Here is a 20,426-nt window from a genome sequence, read left to right as displayed (position 1 = left end):
ATGTGATCATGGGCCTCTTGCGTGACTTCCTGTCGGAGGTGTTTGGGTACCCCGACTCTCGATCCGAGTCTAGTTGTTCGACACAAGACCCCACGCTGTTGGCAAAACTGCTTTTGTGTTGCAATCTGCATCTGGAGCCTGTGCCTTTTGTCATTCTTCTGCATCATGACCTACTGCTTCTAATAACGCTACCTTTCTACTAAGACAGTTCGCTTAGGAATGTTTCTTCCCCAGTTAATGAATGACTTCAAAGACCATTTTGGAAAGGCACAGGGGCCAACACGTCAAACAACTTGATGGGTCTTTTAGTCAAAGTAACAGCTTGAGAGTGGCATGGTCCATGATTATATTGAATTTATTCTCATACAGAGAGCACATGAAATATTGTATACCATAGACGACACTCAGTAACTCCTTTTCTGTTGTTGAGTAATTGTTTTCTGCTGTATTTAATTGTCTGGATGCGTAGGCTAATGGATGTTCTGCACAATTAATGTTTTTACCCAAAACTGTTTCGATAGCATGTCTAGATGCATCACAGGACAGGATGAATTCTTTGGTGAAATCTGGATAGATTAATACAGGACTACATGTTAATATGTATTTCAGTGTTTTAAATGCTGTGTTGCATTCTGTTTTACAGTGAAATTTAGTAGCTTTTTTCAATAACTGCATGAGAGGTCATATTACTTCTGCATAGTCCTTTATAAATTATCAATAACAATTTGAGAGGCCTAGAAACAGCTGTATTTCCTTGGTAGATTATGGTGTTGGAAAATCTTTAAGTGCTGCTATTTGCTGTGGATCGGTTTTGATTCCGTGTTCGGTGATAACATGGCCTAAATGTATTACTTCCTTTAATGCGAAGTGACACTTTTCTAAATTTAATATTAATTTAGCATACCTGAGACGTTGGAAAACTTCTCATAAGTTAATCGTATGCTCTTCGATGTCTTTTGAAAATACGATTACATCATCGAGGTATATCATGCACTGTCTGCACTGTCAAAGTTTTAATCCACATAACTCACCCTCTAGCAATCTTGGAGTATTTCATTCTTTAATCCAAAAGGCACTCTTAAGAACTGCCAATGACCTGAAGGGATGGAGAAAGCAGTTTTATGTCTGTCCTCCGGTGCAGTTTCTATTTGATGGTACCCGCACCTCAAGTCAATTGTGGAGAAATATTTACTGTTGCCGAGATGGTCAATGGTATCTATGATATTCGGTAATGGATACACAATTGAAATTGTTTTGCTATTTAAAATCCTGTAATCACAACAGGATCTATGATGTTTTGCACTGTCAACAGATTTCTTTGGCACAATTATGACATTTGCGCCGCATGGCGTAGCCGAATACTCTATTACACCACATTTAACTACCGATCAAAGAATTCAAGTAACAGCTGTAACTGGTGAGGAACTCTGTATGGTCTCCTATAAAATGGGACATTATCTCTTGAAACTTCCTGGCAGATTAAATCTGTGTGCCAGACTGAGACTTGAATTCAGGACCTTTGCCTTTTGCAGGCAAGTGCTCTACCAACTGAGCTACCCAACCATGACTCATGACCCGTTCTCACAGCTTCAATTTTGCCAGTACCTCATCTCTTACCTTCCAAACATCAAGCTCTTCTGCTAACCTTGAAGCTATGGGGATGGGCTGTGGGTCATGCTTGGGAAGCTCAGTTGGTAGAGCACTTGCCCCCAAAAGGCAGAGGTCCCGAGTTCAAGTCTCGATCCAACACACAGTTGTAATCTGCCAGAAAGTTTCATATCAGCACCCACTCTGCATCAGGGTGAAAATCTCATTCTTGTGTTATCTCTTGTTGGAATCCTGCATTGTGTGGTGTTCATTTGTGGTAGCGGTCCCTGTGAACTAAACATATCCTGAAACTTGTCCAACACTGCTTTTATCATATCACTTTCATTTCCTTTAAGTGCAATATCTTCTGGTGCTATGCGGTTTTGCAAGGGGCTGGTTTGTCGTTATCGTGTACGTCAGACCAATCAAAATCATTTCCTCTAAGGAACATATGTTAGCTATTAACATTTCCATTTGTAACTCTGTGTTCTGTCCCAAAATTATCTGTATGCACTGATATATTTTGTACTCCATCAATTGTTGTGGCACAAACTATACTCCACACACAAAACAATGTGCTGTATCTAATTCAGCCTTTTCCTCTTAATGTTTCAACTGTGCATAGTGTAAAGCAACATTAATGTCCACCCAAAGTAGCTTTCCTGTACCGAATAGTATTTTATCCCGCGAATCTACATTCAAGGACATTGCTCGCAGTTTACTTGATTCCTCTTTCCAGGGAGATTTATTGCAGCAAAGCATCCTTGGCAGCTGTGTCATCTAATTGAAACACTGTCCCGCTATGCTCCACTGTTTGCTGCCCAAGGTTGATTATAGAATGATGTTTATTCAGGAAATCTAATGTTAGGATAGCATTGTATTCATTGTTTACCCTTGATATGACTTCCACGACCTCCTGGAATCTTACCCCCTCAATGTGAAAGGTTAGTGATGTACAGCCTACTGAACGTGTATCACCTCCGCCTATACCACTTAACTTATATCTTGGAGGGTCATATCTCCTGACCTCAGTGCACTGTTTATTTATGACTGACACTTGAGCCCCAGTGTCGACTAAGAGTCTACATGTTTTACCATTAATAGTGCCTGGTAACCATCACACCGCCTTCGCATGCGCTGTAATACTATAGAATTTTAATGGGAATGGGAACAACAGTCGGCGTTTCTGTTTAATGGGCCCCTGTTTCCAAATTTCACTGTACTACTGCACTCAAAATATGTATGGCCCAACCTTTGACAAGTTGTATACTGTGGTTGGCTACTCTCTTTTGAGATGTGTCCCTACTGATCGCATCTGAAACAATAAACCCCTGTGGAAAATCCATTTTTTCTTTCCTTGTACAGCGTCACGGTGTCTATTTCCTCTAATTCTGTAGCAACGTTCACTCCACCAATTAAATTCTTCAGATTTCTGCCCTAACACAGTGCAATGTTTCGGGTGACAGTTCTCATAAAAAAATATCTATACCGTATTCTGCACTTTTTGCAGAATATACTTATTGGCTTCATCACTGGCTGACAATTGGTAAGTGTTGCTGATAACTTTTCGTATTCTATCCACAAAGCTTTCTATTGTTTATTGTGCCTTTGGGACATAGTGTTCAGCTGCTCCCTATAAAAACGGCAACTGTTCTGATTTTTAAACCTTTTGAGCAAAACTTGTTTCAATTCATCAAAAGTTAATGCATTTCGTAATTCCTCATGATATAGTACATCTGCCTTAGCTTCCCCAATTAACTGTAATTTTGTCATCTGCAGCATCTGTTCCTCTGACCAGGAACCGAGTTTAGTGGCTGCCAACAAATCAGCAAAAAATGCTTCTGCATCCTTGCTTGTCTTACCAGAGAGGTGTGGCTGCTGATGAATCCCATATAGGAGGGTCTACACTAGATGTTGACCTATACTCAGATAATCAGTTCAACAATTTATTATTGTCAGACTTCGATTGGGTTATCTAATTAAGTAGTCTCTCAATAACCTCGTGGTGGAAATTCCTTTGTCTTACTGTCTGTCATTGTAATGCTTTCCTGCTTAACAAATGGTTATTCCCACAAATATACTTCCTATGGCCACAAGAACAAATATTCAGTTATGTAACAAGTAACATTTGAAATCTGATTACAATTTCAATCAAAGTTAAAAGAACATCTAATACTATCTGACAAGAAATTTTCTAGTGTGAAATTTCTTTGAAAGTATGAGAGCTTTACATTTTTTGTTTTTTACAATGCGAAAGTTTATCTTGAAAAGGAAAAATATCTTGAACCAATCTGCACTCACCAATGTACTGATGTCCGCAGGTTGCCGTCTGCTGTCTGGGGGTTGTTCGTGGCCCGTCACTGGCGATGGCATCGTGAATTTCTTATACCACAAATTCCCTACCGTATATACCTCAAAATAGAGCCAAGGTTATCTGACACCAAATATAGTACATCAGGGTTTAGTGACACTAGATTGAGTGTTAGTGACAGAGGGGAGAAAAGGTTGTTATTTTCTCAGGAATAGTGGTAGAGAAAGCGACACTTTGTCGGTGGTGGAATGGGTTCTTTACTTGGTTCAGTGGGTGAGATGTGAGAGAAACGTTGGTGAATCCACTAACGGTCATTTGTGCACATAATTCCCATTAAACGAACATAATAATACAATGTGTTTTAACTTGCTTGCTTCCTTGCAGCTGTGGGGCAGCAAAGTTGTAGTGTACACATTCCAGTGACCACTTTTACAATGACAACTCATGTTGCAGCGAGGCACCAGTGGCGTATTCTTCCATTGAGTACCGACTCATTGCGGTGGTCGCATGGTCTTCTCCTTGTGAAAATGCTCTTTGCATTGTTAACAAGCGGCTACGGTGTGGTGCGAGTGCTCTGTCCCAGAACCTTGAGGTTCAGCACCTTATGGTGGAGTTCATCAACCTCTAGGTTCACACGTGACCCATTTGGTGAGGCTGCAGTCCATTTGTCCTCACAAGCCACCTGGGTAAGCACCACAAAAAATTCCTTCAGGTAACATCTGTGATGACATCTTCTGCCTTGACCTGTTGGCACAGTACCAACATCATCTTCTGTCGAACAGCATAGCGGTTAAGTTATGGTAGCGAAGTATGACATCCGCTGACTAACCATCGGTCCATCCATCCAGGAGACATTTCTTCATGTCTTCTTTCTCCTCTTTCTCCTCTCAAAGGACCTCCTTCGGTCCATTTGTCAGAGATATTTATTCGATATTTTTACCAATGTCGCGAAGTTTTTAGGGTAGTGACTGACTCTTCAATCATTGATCTATGCTTCTCATGTTGGGCAGAAATGTGAGCAACATTGACACATGTGCTGCTTTCCATTGTTTTGCCTCTATGCTGGTGGGGTCAGGCATTACCCTTTCATCCTCCTCCGCATTGCCAGGTACATCATGCACATGATTTCAGTATGTTGACAGTTACTAGAGCATTGCCTGCTGATGTGCGAACTGCTCTGGTCATTGTTCTCCTTGGAAGCTTTGCTGGTCTGCTCAGTTGTTGATTTGTTGAAGTGCTGACTGCTGCTGTGAAAACTGCATCTGTCATCGGCCTTCTCATGTTGGGCAGAAATGTGACCAATGTTGGCACACCTGCCCAGTGTTCCTTGTCCGACTGCTGCCACTTCCGAATATTGTGGCTTAGAGTGTCAGAGTCTCTAAAATTTTCACTTAACCTATAAAAAATGTTTACATATTTTTCTGCTTTGAACAGCCATAAACAATGCATAATAATTATACATAATTTTTATGCACCCCACACAACCTTGCAAAAAGTATTAGTCATCTGTTTGATAAATATTTATGTAAATATAAAATCTGAGGTCTTGATTACAATTTTGTGTCTGCTTGAAAAAAGCAGTTTTGAAGACGATTGTTGAGTGATCAGATTTTTGCTTTTGGAAGGCATACAACCTGTCAGCAGTATTATCGCAGATGAACAGACAATTCAGTAGTGGCACAAACCATACAAGTTTTTTACATGCAGGTGCAAAAAATTTAAAAGTGATTGGAAAAGCGTAACTGACGATCACTAACAGTATTGACCATGACATTGTAATGCCTTATTGATCCACTTAGCCAAAAGGTCGACATCGTAGAGTTGAAAAAATTGTTGAACAGTGCCAGGTAAGTGTTAACACAACTCACTCCAGCATTCAAATCAAACTGAACTACTGTAAGACTTGTGCATTGTGGATTCCCAATTCATCTCAAAGTAAAGGGATTTAGCATTTGCACCAAGCTCAGAAATCATTCTACTAGCAAAGGTGGTGGATTTTTGGACAGGTTTAACCTTTGATGAAATGAATACATTATTCTGAACCAGAGTCCAAGAGTGAAAACATGCAATGATAACTATCTTTTGTATTCCCCATTGTATGATTTTCAGTGTTTTTTTGGAGGAGCAATACATGGCCAATGGCTATGTTACTCATACATGATTGAGAAGAAAGTCAAGCAATGAAAAGAGGAAAGACACTCTGCTTCTTTGAGACGATGATTTGACTTATGTGGGACAACTGTTATTGAAAACTATGGGGAAAGGCAGCTCTTACTTCATCCTTTTGCATTCTTGATGTGCCCCCTTTGGATTTTAATCTGGTGTGATGAAAGAAACTTTGCATGACCATAAGTTCCATGGCGATGAAAAGCAAAGAAAAAAGTACAAAACTGACATTGAGATCAAGGTAAAGATTTTTTTGCTGAGGGGACAAGTGCCATAAATTTGGTGGGGATTACATGGAAAAATAGACAAAAAGTTGTATTGATTTAATAAACCACTTTTGCTGTACAGCTGTTTGTTTAATTATTTATAACCACTGAAATTTAAAGTTACCAGTCCCACATTCTTCTTTAGAATTTTGATATAACTTATTCAGTGTGTATAAATCTTTGTTGCTTGACATTTAATTAGTTCCTATTAAATTTTTACTTGTTATTTTAAGATCATTTCCACAGAATGGTAGCTGCAATATCAAATGGCAGATCCTGGTTGGTTGAGAAAGATAGCTCCACTTGTTGCTTGCATAAGCCTCTGTTTGGTGTGCTATATCTCCGTTTCTCCTCACAGTTCTCATTGTAAGATAAGATAGTTATAGAATCTATTTGTATATAAGCTGTCTAGAAACTGAGTGTAACAATAACATCATTGTACCCACTGCATGTATTAAATTATATACTTGTTAAGTTTTTCCAGGGTATTACAAAAACTGCTTCATTCTTGTTGTGATAAAAATGCTTCATTTCCCTCAGGAGAGGATAAGATAAGATAATTTTATTTTCATTAGGTCTTTACAGCAGTAGACAATATACAGGGTGGAGAAAAATTGTGTTATGAAATATTAACCCCGGATAGCGGATGCCAGTAAGAACCAAAATTACTAATGAAACTTCCTGGCAGATTAAAACTGTGTGCCGGGACGAGACTTGAACTTGGGACCTTTGCCTTTCGCGGGCAAGTGCTCTACAACTGAGCTACCCAAGCACGACTCACACCCCTCCTCACTGAACCTTTTCTTCTGCCAGTATCTCGTCTCTAAATTGGTAGAGAACTTGTCCGCGAAAGGCAAAGGTCCCGAGTTCGAGTCTCACCCCGCTCACAGTTTTAATCTACCAGGAAGTTTCATATCAGCGCACACTCCGCTGCAGAGTGAAAATCTCATTCTCAAAATTACTAATATTTTGTAAGTTGACAACACATCATTTTTTATACTATGGAAACTTGGCGCCACGTGCTCCGATTAGCCATGGGATTGCCCTGTTGCCTTCCTTCGGTTGACAGGCAGCGCTATGGTTGTTGTTTCACACATACAAACTTTCCTTACTCCCTCACTGTCCCAGTGTGATACGCACTTGTGTCGTATAGGTCTTGCTGTTTGCCTCCACCTTACATCAGAGGCATTCACACCTAAGCTTCACTTCGGAGCACACATCTCCTGCAATTTAGTCATACAGTAAACATGGCAGCACAGTATTCATTTGAAGAACAACAAGATATTGTTTTTGTTTATAGACTAGCTGATGGTTAATTTGCTTGAAGCTCCATGGTTGTATGAGGAACAATACTTAGCAAGATGCCACCCACAACTGCAGATGTGTACAGCAAGTCAACTTGGTGAAACAGGCCCGTTAGTGGGATATCAGGGTGATGCTGGAAGACTTTGAACATGACGGGATGCTGCATATGAAGAGACTGTTCTTGAGTGCTTCAAGGAAGTACCTGCGACAAGTACTCGAGCGGCTGGACATGGCATGGGGGTCACTCATCAGTTAGTCTAGGAGGTTCTGACAGATGATGGCCAGCAGCCATTTACTTTCCACCTTTTCCAAGACCTAAATCCTGTGGCGGACTATGATCACAGTGTAGGGTTTTGCCAGTGGTTTCTGTGACATGTTGCATGGGATCCCAATTTCCACACCACTGTGTTATTTACCGACAAGTGCACCTTCCATTGAGATGGCCTTTACAACACTCAAAATGTTCATTACTGGGCAAGAGGAAATCCTCACGTCATGTACATCCATGGACACCAGGAACGATTTTCACTCAACATTTGAGCAGGCATTGTGGGTGACCATCTGATTGGGCTGGTCCGTCTACCTCCTCAACATACTGGGACAAATTAGCTTTACTTTTTGCAAGAAACTCTACCCAGCCTGCTGGAAGATGTTCCCTTGGACATATGGCTACGCATGTGGTTGCAGTATGATGGGCTGCCCACATATAACAGTCATGCTGTACGCGGATATTTAAATGAACTCTTCGACAGCCGGGTAATTGGCAGAGGTGCTTGTAGGATATAGCCCCCACGATCACCAGACCTCGCCACTGGACTTTTTCTTCTGGGGATTCTTCAAAGTTCTAATTCACCCACTTGAATGCGAACCACCTAGAAACAAAGAGGAATTAATGGATCTCATTCAGTGTGCCGTCAATCACATCAGGGCAATGCCAGGAATCTTTGAAAGAGTTCGGCATTGCCAAGCTTGTGTCATGTCAGAGGGTCGCCAGTTCAAGCACCGCTTTAAGTACACAATGTCGTATCTACAAAAAAGACCCTTTTCAGAGCCAACACAATTTGTAAAAGACTTTCTGTATGTGAACTAACAACTGTTGATGGGTTTGTTCCTGGTACCTCTTATCATGAAACTTAAGTGGAAGTGTCAAGACCCTGACAGATTCGCCCCCAGAGTGGAAGGCTGACGCGCTACCACCGAGCATGCGGGCTACCTTGGATACATCACGATCTCTGGCAGGCAAAGAATTCGCTATCATGTGTTGTCCAGAGTATCTGTCAACAGTGCAATCCCGTGGTCAATTAGAGCGTGGGGCACCAAGTTTCTGTAGTTTAAAAATTTTGCGTTGTCGACCTACACAACATTAGTAATTTTGGTTCTTACTGGCATCAGCTATCCAGGGTTTATTACGTTAGCAAATAGAGCTGTTTTGCCATATCAGTATTTAGCTTACAATTCCATGTTGCAGTCAAAAAATTCTTTTAATTCATAGAATGGGTTTGCAACAAGCCATTTATTTAATGTTTTCCTAAATTCACACTCTGGTAGGTCTTGTGCCATATGCGGGAGCTTATTAAATAGTTTGTGGCCCACTAGCTCATAGCTATTAATGGGTTTGGTAATCTATGGTATGACATATGTGTGGAATTATTATTTCTTGTGTTGTGACCATGAATATTATTTATAAGTTTTACTTCCTGTAGTTCTTTTTTACCTAGGTTAACACTTGGTATATATACAGATTTATAACAGTCATTATTTTACATTCAGAGAACAATGGCTTACAGTGTGCTTTATGCTGAGAACATGTAATGTCTCTGATTGCTTCCGTCAGCAGAAATAATTTGTTTTGAACATAGCTTGAGTTTACCCATAGAATAAATCCATATGACATAGTACTTTCAAAAAGTGCAAAATAAGATGTTTCAACATAAGCTTCTGGTACACATTTCATAAAGCATCTAAATAAGAAAATTACTCTGGATAATTTAACGCTAATGTATTTTGCGTGTTGCTCCAAGGACAATTTGTCATCTAAGTATACCCCCAAGAACTTCATATAACAGGGATCATTAAAAGGACTTTTGTCCTTAAGACTTAATACAATTTTTTGTGTTTTGTTGTCATTCAGGACAAATCCATTTCACCTGAACCAATATGACATTTGGGCAAGTGTACTGTCAGCAGAATCTTTTAACTTATTTAGATCATTGTTGTAGTTTAGGAAGGTAGTGTCATCTGCAGATAGCACTGTTTTGGATCTTATAAAGGAGAGTAGGTCATTGATCATTACCAAAAACAGAAATGGTCCCAACACAGATTCCTGCGGAACTTCCACCTTAGTTTGTTTCTCAGTAGACTTTTCTGTGCCGATACACACAACTTGCCTACAGTTTTGGAGATAAGACTTTAGTAGTTTTAAGCTGTTCTGCCTAATGCCATAAAAAATGGAGTTTCTGTAGAAATGTGTCATGTCCTGCATAGTCAAACGCTTTACTCAGGTCACAGAATGTGGCATGAACAAATCCCTTCTCCTCAAATACTTTAAGAACATATTTAATTACAGAGTCTATTGTGTCTGCTGTTGATGTTTTTTTCTAAATCCATATTCTGCTACATTAAATATTCTGTGTATTTCAAAATGAGCAGACTACTGATGGTAAATGATGTATTTTATTATTCTGCCCATGACTGGAACTATTGATATGGGTCTGAAACTTGCATGTTTGTCTTTGTCACCCTTTTTATACACAGGAACCATCTTAGATAATTGCAGCTCCTCTGGAAAGTATCCTTCTGATAATTATTTACATAGTGAGTCAATGGATAAACAATGGAATCAATGACTTTTTTCAGCAAATTGCAAGACATGTCATAAATATCAGCACCATCTGATGACTTAATGTTCATTACTATTTTTAATACAGTACTATGCATAACCTCAGAGAAAGCGAGAATATTATTGTAAGGCATCACATGATAATTTTTTTCTAAGAGTTCTAATAGACTTGTATTAGGTTTACTGATGCCATTTCTTCCTTCCTCGATAGATTTAATAAAATAATCATTAAACCATTGTTGAGAGATATTGGTTTTGACCTTATATGACTCTTTGGCAACACTATTTATGAGATTCCAAGCAGCTCTGCATTTATTGTTAGAAGTCTCAATGTACTGGGCATTGTGTGACTTTTTCGATTCAATGACTGATTTTGTATAATCAATTCTCGATCTTACATACAGAGATTTTGCACTTTCGGACTTGGTATTGCTGTGTATATCTAACAGCATCATCACATGCATATCAGACAGCATTTTAGTGTACCAAGAATTTTTCTTTTTTGACACCTTCTTTTTACAACCTCTGTCTGTTACCCTACATTTCGTAACGGGAATACAATTATTAAATATTTGCAGAAATGAGTTAATGAAACGTTCAAAATTTATCTTAGCTGACCCATTATTAGATAGGCAAAGATTACCATCATTTCTCTGGCAGAACCAATTTCTATCTACAAGAGTTTTCCTGAACTTGTCAATTTTTCCATTGGTCATTGGCCTAGTGATCACCATTTTTGAATTGGCCATGTCACTACTAAGATTAACTGAACTGGTCCTGCCAGCATATGCTAGGGACATTGATTTGTGGTCAAAAAAGAGAAACATTGTTACATCACATTGGACTTGGACACATTTAAAATTAACAAATATATTGTTTAAGCATGCTTGTTCCCTAGTAGGTTTCATTTAGGAATTTATTTGGATCTATGAACACTGCTCCAAATCTATCACACTGTTCTTTGATGGCACAGTTAATTTTGCAGACTTATTTATCATTACAGATCTTCTTTTTATTATTCCACTGATTACAAGCTGGGAACCTGGATAGACTGAACTGCCGTAGGAGGTTTTTCAAATCACTAACACTGCACTTGGTAATTGACACGTCAAAATCAAAAATCACCACCTATTGTAATGTAATAGTCAGTAAATCTTTTCTCAGTGAGTGCACATAAAAGGATGTCCAATTTTTCTAAGAGTACACTGCTAATACCATTGGGAGACCTGTACAATGGTACTACTATTAGCTTCATACTACTTACGACTATACCAGTGGCTTCAAAATTCAGTTCTTCACATAAATAATTTAGATCTAAGTTACCAAAGGTGCAATTGATTGATCTAACAACACATATTGCTACACCACCTCCGTTTTGGGCCCACTGCTATTCCTCATCTTCATTAATGATCTTCCTCTTTGCTCTGAGACAAACAGCAAATTTACCCTGTTCGCTAATGATACCACAATTCTAATTGACGTTTTGATAGTTCACAATCTTTAACAAATTTAAAATACTTTTTTTAATGACATTTTAAATTGGTTCTCCTCAAATGGTCTCTCACTCAATGCAAATAAAACTCATTATATGTGGTTCCACACATCACAAAGTAATCTCGATGAAAGTTACATAAAATGTAGATATCAACCAATACAGAAAGTTGAAGATACAAAATTCCTGGGTGCTTATATAGACAGCAAATGTAATTGGTTAGTTCACATTCTTCATCTATGTGAAAAAACTTAGCTCAGCAACATTTGCATTATGGATAACTTCTTCAGTGGCTGAAGTTGACGGTTGACGCCATTATGGTTGCCTACTTTGGCTACTTCCACTCATTGATCTCATATGCTATCATTTAAAGGCCTTTAAATATGTCTGCTTGTGTCTGTATATGTGTGGATGTGTGTGTGTGTGTGTGTGTGTGTGTGTGTGTGTGTGTGTGTGTGTGTGTGTGTGTGTGTGCGCGCGCGTGCGAGTGTATAACTATCCTTTTTTCCCCCTAAGGTAAGTCTTTCCGCACCCGGGATTGGAATGACCCCTTACCCTCTCCCTTAAAACCCACATCCTTTCATCTTTCCCTCTCCTTCCCTCTTTCCCAAAGAAGCAACCGTCGGTTGCGAAAGCTCGAAATTTTGTGTGTGTGTATGTGGTTTTTTATTGTGCCTATCTACCAGCGCTTTCCCACTTGGTAAGTCATGGAATCTTTGTATTTATAGTATGTCTTACTTAAACTATGTACAATTTGGCATTGAATTGCCGTTGTATGTATTGTAAGTTTAAATTGAAACCTGTACAATTTGACACTTTCCATATCCTTGTGATTGACTCACTAACTGGATCTACGAAACATGAAATAAATAAATAAATCTTGTGAACTCTTCTGCAGTAACTGTTTGATAAACCATAATTTTTGAACTTAGAAACTGGAATTTCACCTTAAGTAAACATTGGGCCACTGAAACGCAGTAAGTCAAATTTATTCACTGATGAGAAGTCATTCAATACCAGTTCCTTGTCATTAAAACCTTGAATGTTTAAAAACCCAGTTTTCAGGTCTATATTCTACTCTCCTTCAGTTTTTAGATGATACCTGTTTTTGGATTTTTTTTCTTTTCTTTTTTTTGCTGGTTTATCCAGTTTTTCATCCCCCTCAAGCCATTTTAGTTTTCCTTGTTTTTTGTTATTTTGCAAAAGTCTGTAAAATTCTGCTTAATGTTAGTCCATCCTTTCCTAGCCAGTTTTCATTTAGGAATTTATTTGGATCTACGAATACTGCTCCAAGTCCATCATGGTGTTCTTTGATGGCACAGTTTATTTTTCAGACATATTTATAGTTACATTTAAGTTCACTTTCTGCAGTATGTTGCTTTGAGTTTTCCATATTTTTTAGATGGTTGTTTAGCTGTTGTATTCTAATTCCAAGTCACACATCAATTTTCCATCCTGGAACAGTGACATTTTTCAGTAAAGAATCGCCTATCAATAGAAGTTCATTTTCATTTCTTGGTACACTTGAGCCACTGCCTTTCCCTTTAGTATATGTTACAGACTTCCATTCATATTTATGTACTGAATTTTTGCGTACTGAGGTTATCGGTAATTCACCAAGCACATGTGATATATTGGACCTAAAGTTTTGATTATTAGTACTGCTTATACATGCATGCAAGTATTCATGGTATTCTTTTGTTTCCATTTTCCTGTATCCACACACACTGTAATATTTCTCTGTGGCTAATCTACTATTTGCTTTACCTGGAGTCATCGTTTTGTTGTATACCAACTTACTGCTGATGTGCGAACATGGATTGATGCAATGTTGTTTTGGTTTCACAGCTTTCTGACACACGGAACTCTTTTTCTCATAATAATTTATCATTATCTCTTTTTAAAATCGAGTTTTCACTTTTCAGCACTTCAGCATCATTTTAAACTATCTTGATAATTTCACTTTTGGTTTTCACAGCTTTTTCAATTTTGGGCATTTCGAAATGTAAACAGCCAAGAAATGTCCATAAAAAATCAACACTGACATATTTTAAGTTTATTTTGACACACTTTTCATACAACCAGTAATTACACTTAACACATAAGATTTCTTTTATCACTTTCTTTTTACATTCTTTACATAATGAACTTTCAATTTTTCCATTTTTGATGAGAGCGTAACACTGACTGTTGTATGGGTGCCACCTACACTTACATTGAAAAAATAGCTGAAAACAAGCTTTAAAAAATGTGATTATTACAGCTGGCAGTGGCTTAGTGCTGCTATTACACTTTAAAACTCCTGGTACTGCTGTGCTCTAGGGCTATGACATCTGCGGGAATTATATTCTTAGTCATGACAAGCTGCAGATTGGAGTTCTAGGTTTGTTAGTGACTCATTTTTATGTTATAAGCTCTTTGCCTTTTTATCACTGTATAAATAGCAATTTGCTTGTACCATGGACTTTCCATTGTTTAATTTGTTTGTCTAAGTTTATGCTTTGTACAGGATGTCAACTCACATTTACTCTCCGACACAGTGTTTCTTTCTCAGGGTCCTTTTTATAATTTTTCTTTTGATTTTTTTTTTTTTTTTTTTTTTTTTTTTTTTTTTTTTTTTTTTTTTTTCAACAGAGGCAATGAAAGAATAAACTGAATATTTAGTAGGGCGAAAAGTGAACACACAGTATGAATGAATGTGTTAGTAACATTCGCTCAGTAATATTTTTCTTTAATTCACTGTAAACCTAGCATCACCTAAGAGCCATTTGTCAGAAATAAAATGTATCATGACATTTATTTTTATTTTTATGAAGTGTTTGTTTAAACAGTTAATTTTGAATTTTGTAGGCGTTCTAATGCAGAGAGGTGAGTTCAGGAAGTTGTTACGGCTAACATGGTCTTCTGAGTGGTTTGGTAGCATTGAAAATTTGCTCAAGGAAAAGGATACAATGGAAGAACTACAAGAATTGCCGTTCTGCTCAGAATTAAAAGCAAAAGCATTTGACATGGGAGAAGTGCAGATGTCATCTTTTACTGTTTGCAAGCAGTATATGTATGATATACAGAATGCTACTACTCACGAGAATGCAGAGACTGCCTTATATGGTCTTACACGGTATTAAACAATTTAGTTGTCTGCAGAGTAGTTATAATTAAGATTTTGTTATTTGAGCCAGTGTAGATATAAACTACTGATCATATGGGTAACCAACATTACAGGAATGATGATCAAACTGTGCGGTGCAGTATGTGAATTTATAGTAATGTTGGTGTCATGACTTGCCGTTAAGTGCCAATATTGGTATGGTGATGTAGTGTTAAACTGCAAGCATCAGTGCACCTTACAGTTGCAGACAGTTAACATTGATTTGGACAAGGTGAACAGGGCTATACTCCTTAAGCTGTTTTATCAAAACAATAGCAATAGTGCTGCTGCTCCTTACAGGTACTGATGTGTTAAAGGAATATGGAGAGATCATCTTTTTGCATGGAGGTTGAAGAACATGATTCAGAAGTTCCAATTAACTGGTGATTTCGGAATTGCTCCTGGAAAAAGGCCGACGGCCAACTGAACCACAAGTCGCTGAAGAAGTTACTGTTGCCATGGCTGAGAATCTGTATGCAATGTTCGATCTTTAAGCAGTGAGTGAGCTATGTCATGACAGCTGAACATTCCGTGTCCACTGTTCCAAAATTGCTGTGAACAATTGCTAAGTGATATCTGTAGTGTGGTTCCAGGCTGTCGTGGATGCAGATGGTCATCACATTGAACAGCATTTTTAACCTGGAAGGTTAATAGAGTACACGCCTAACAGATGTCTCATGTGGAAATTAAAATTTGTTTCTTGCAATGATTTATTTGTCATTTCTCTTCCGCGTGTCCCTACAAATGTTTCCACTAAGTTTCATTGTCCTATGATCACTTGTTTTGCGTGGGAGCCCTCTCAAGTAATGAAATCTTAATTATAACTTCTCTCCATATTAGATTTATACTTCCCATAGTTTTAGAGTATGAGTGGTAATAAGTTTGTAACAACATAACATATTTCAGATTTGGTTTTGGTTAATTTTACTTTGTTTAACATTCTAAATTTGTATTGATTTCAATGGCTGCTTCACTACTTGAGCCATCTCCTTTGAAGGCATTGCCTACAAACAAATCCATGGTACGGCTATGGGCACCTGCATGGCACCATCTTATGCTAGCCTATTCATGGGTCATCTAGAGGAACCCTTTCTGAAAACCCAGAATCCTAAACCCCTCACCTGATTCAGATTCATTGATAACATCTTTGCTATCTGGATTGAAGGTGAGGACACCTTATTCACATTCCTCTGAAACCTCAACAACTTCTCCTCCATTTGCTTCACCTGGTCCTACTCAACCCAACAAGCCACCTTCCTAGATGTTGACCTCCATCTCAGAGATGGCTACATCAGTACCTCCGTCCATATCAAACCTACTAACCACTAGCAATACCTCCACTTCGACAGGTGCCACCCATTTCATACCAAGAAGTCCCTTCCGTACAGCCTAGCTACCCGTGGTCGTTGCATCTGCAGTGATGGCAGTCCCTCTCTAAATATACCGAGGTCTCACTGAGCCTTCACTGACCGTAATTTTCTTCCCATCCTTGTTCAAAAACACCACCTCCCAAAGTCCCACAGTCCAGCCACAGAGGAGCATTGCACTCGTAACTCAGTACCATGCGGGACTGGAGCAACTGAATTACATTCTCCACCATGGTTTTTATTACCTCTCGTCGTGCCCTGAAATGAGAAACGTCCTATCCACTATCCTTCCCACCCCTCCCACCGTGGTAGTCCGCTGTCCACCGAATCTACACAATATACTCGTCCATCATTACACAACCCCTGCTCCCAATCCCTTACCTAATGGCTCATACCCCTGTAATAGACCTAGATGCAAGACCTGTCCCATACATCCTCCTACCACCACCTACTCCAGTCTGTTCACTGACATAACCTATCACATCAAAGGCATGCTACCTGTGAAACCAGTCACGTGATCTACAAGCTAAGCTGCAACCACTGTGCTGCATTCTATGTAGGCATAACAACCGGCAAGCTGTCTGTCCACATGAACGGCCACCGACAAACTGTGGCCAAAAAACAAGTTTACCACCCTGTAGCTGAACACGCTGCCAAACATGATACCTCTCATCTCAATGACTGCTTCACAGCCTGTTCCATGTGGATCCTTCCCACCAACACCAGCTTTTCTGAATTGTGCAAGTGGGAACTTTCACTGCAATACATCCTAAGTTCCCGTAACCCTCCTGGCCTCAACCTTCGCTAGTCACTGTCCTCACCTATCCAGCCCCCTCCCAGTTGTCATTCCAGCACTACACAGCCGTCATTTCACCACCACACTCAGTCTTTTAATTTCTTTTATTTTTATTTCTCTCTTTTCTGCTACTTACCCCCTCCGCACCTTCTCTCCTACCCTCCGTCTAAACTGCGACACTTCACTGTCTGCCACTCCCACCATACTATCCGTCCTCCTCCCCGCCTCAGCCTCCTCATTACCCCCACCCAGTCACCACTCCCATCATGCACTGGTGCTGCTGCTCGCAGTGTAGTTTCAGCTCTCGGAGACTGCAGACTTGGGTACAAGTTGCGCTTGCGTGAGTGTATGTGTGCGTGCATGTGTGTATGTGTGTCTACTGCTGACAAAGGCCTTAATGGCCGAAAGCTATGATTGTGTGAATCTTTTCATCGTGCCTATCGCGACTCAGCATCTCCGCTATATGGTGAGTACCAACTTTCCTTCTCTCGTATTGTTCCTTTGGTTTTCTTTTGTTGATGTGCATCCTATAACCTCCTTTCGAGACACTCCACTCCATTCAACTGCCATCTCTAATAGATTTACAATGCCATCGAGAATCCTCAAATTTTTATTTCTTCTCCCAGAACATTGAGACCATTTCCAAATTTCTCCTTGGTTTCTTTCACAACTTAATGTCCCTTCTCAACTGTTCTTCCTGTTCATGTCCTTCAACTCATAACTACATTGTGGTTTCTGTACAAGCAATAGATAACATTTTTTTTCCTGTTATTTTGTCCTTAGTATCTTCAGAATGTCAATGAGTGTATTCCAGTCAACAATGTAAAAAGCTTTCTCTAGATCTACAAATGCTGTAAATGTAGGTTTGCCGTTCTTCAATCTGTGTTCTAAGGTAAGTCATAGGATCAGTATTGCCTCGTGTTTTTACATTTCACCAGAACCCAATCTGATTTTCCCCAAAGTCATCTACAAAAAATTTGTGTCAATACTTTGCAGCCATAACTTATTAAACTGATGCCTCTGTAATACTCACACCTCTCACCACTTGCCCTCTTTGTAATAGGAATAATTACATTCATTATTAAGTCTGGGGGTCACACCTGTCACATATGTCCTGCACATCAGATGGCTGGCTCTTCCAGTAATTTCAATAATTCTGACTCTAGACAGCTTGTTTTGTGTTAGGTCTTTCAGTGTTTTGTCAAATTATTCTTCCAGTATCATATCTCTCATCTTGTCTTCATCTACTCTCCACTCTCTTGTAGAATGCATATATTCTTTTCATCTTTCACACATATAAGAGATACAAGTATACAAAACTATCCTAGCTTTCAGAACTATTACCTGTAGTGCCTTTTTCAAGAAGAAAGAGTGATAGGGCATGGAACATTAAAAAGACGGGTAGGTCATGCAAACCCCCAGATGAGAGGGAGTGATCTGCCCTTCCTTTTTAACCTTTCGCAAAGTATTCCTTTTTCTTCTCCAAGGAACAAACCTATAGTTTCAGAAACTAGGATGGTTTCGTGTACTTTTATAGGTGTTCATCAGTAGTACTAAAAATGTCACCTCCTAAAGATAAGATGACTTCAGTGTAGTCTTTTTATGATTATATTATACAGTTAGTTCAGTTAATTTAATTGATTGTAATAAGACGTAATGCCATGAGCTTAGTGCAGATGGTTCCGGTATATTCTGTTAACATGTATTCCTTCTTTTTCCTGGTTTAGTGATACAATAATAGCTCCCTTTATGGCTGCTCAGAATAGTTTTTGGTGGTATGACGTAAATTTTCTACTATTCTGAGTTACTCTAATGGAAGCTGTAGGATTTATGTATGACTGGTCAGCCAGAACATTCTGACCACCTGCCTAATAGCTGACATGTCCACCTTTGGCAAGGTTATCAGCAGCAACATCTGATGGCATGAAAGCAGTGAGGCCTTGATAGGTCACGGAGGGAACTGGCACCACATCTGCACACACACACACACACACACACACACACACACACACACACACACACACACACCACCACCACCAAATTCCCATAAACTCTGGGGAGGGGCAATGAGTTCTCATGCCACATTCAATCACGCCCTAGATTATTTTTGAACAGGTTCAGATCTGGCAAGTTGTGGAGCCAGCACATTAATTGGAACTCGCCACTGTGTTTCTCGAACCACTCCATCATACTCCTGGTGTTGTAATGTGGTGCATTATCTTGTTGAAAAATGCCACTGCTTTCAGAAAACATGATCGCCATGAAGAGGTGTACATGGTAAACGGTATACGATATTCGTTGGCCATCAGCTCTGCTGAACCCATGAATGCCCACATGAATGTTCCCCAGAGCATAATGGAGCCTCCGCCATTTTATATCCGCCCCACAGTACAAGTGTCAAAGAGATGTTCCCCTGGAAGGCAACGGATTCATGCCCTCCCATCGGAATGATGAAGAAGATATTGCGATTCATTAGATCATGCAACACTCTGCAACTGCACCAATATCTAGTGCTGATGGTCATGTGCCCATTTCAGTCTTAGCTGCCAATGTCGTGGCGTTAACATTGACACATGCAAGGGTTGTCGGATGCAGAGGCCCATCGTTATGAGCGCTTGGTGCACTGTGTGTTCAGACATGCTTGTAGTCTGCCCAACATTAAAGTCTGGTGTTAATTCCGCCACAGTTCCTCTCATGCCCTATTTTAGCAGTCTCTCCAGCCTATGACATCTGACATGTGTAATGAAGGGTGGCCACCATAATTCCTGGACATGATTTCATCTTGATTCTGCCACATGTTGAAGACATCACAGCAGTCTTCGAACACCCAACAAGTCGTACACTTTTTGAAATGCTCTTGCCGAGCCTCCAGGCCATCACAATCTGCCCTCAATGACACTCAGATAGATTATGCACCTCTTCATTTCTACTCACAGACAGCATGCTCACTGATACTAAATGCATCATTTGTGTGTTTGACTAGCAATCATTCCTCACCAAGTGACACTGCTATCACCAGGATAGGTTTATGTCGATAGTAGGTCAGTGGTCATAATGTTCTTGCTGTTTAGTGTGTATTCTTCAGTGTGCGAACAGAATTTGAATCATTACCATATTTTCCCATGTGCTGTTTGTATAGATTTGGTTCA

At 39.4% G+C, this 20,426-nt stretch overlaps 1 protein-coding gene across 2 annotated transcripts in view; it reads left to right on the top strand.

Moving 5' to 3' along the window:
• LOC126350104 (rotatin) overlaps positions 1-20,426 on the top strand; it is a 372,299-nt gene that overhangs the window by 162,382 nt on the left and 189,491 nt on the right. For both annotated transcript variants that reach the window (XM_050002488.1, XM_050002487.1), the window contains one exon: positions 14,817-15,084. In XM_050002488.1, the coding sequence (XP_049858445.1) occupies positions 14,817-15,084 (268 nt within the window). The remainder of the gene's footprint in view (positions 1-14,816; positions 15,085-20,426) is intronic.

The sequence above is a fragment of the Schistocerca gregaria genome, chromosome 1 (assembly GCF_023897955.1).
Source record: "Schistocerca gregaria isolate iqSchGreg1 chromosome 1, iqSchGreg1.2, whole genome shotgun sequence".
Lineage (NCBI taxonomy): Eukaryota > Metazoa > Arthropoda > Insecta > Orthoptera > Acrididae > Schistocerca > Schistocerca gregaria.
The sequence above is the reverse complement of the archived record's forward strand: the minus strand, read 5'-3'. Positions and strand labels throughout refer to the sequence as shown.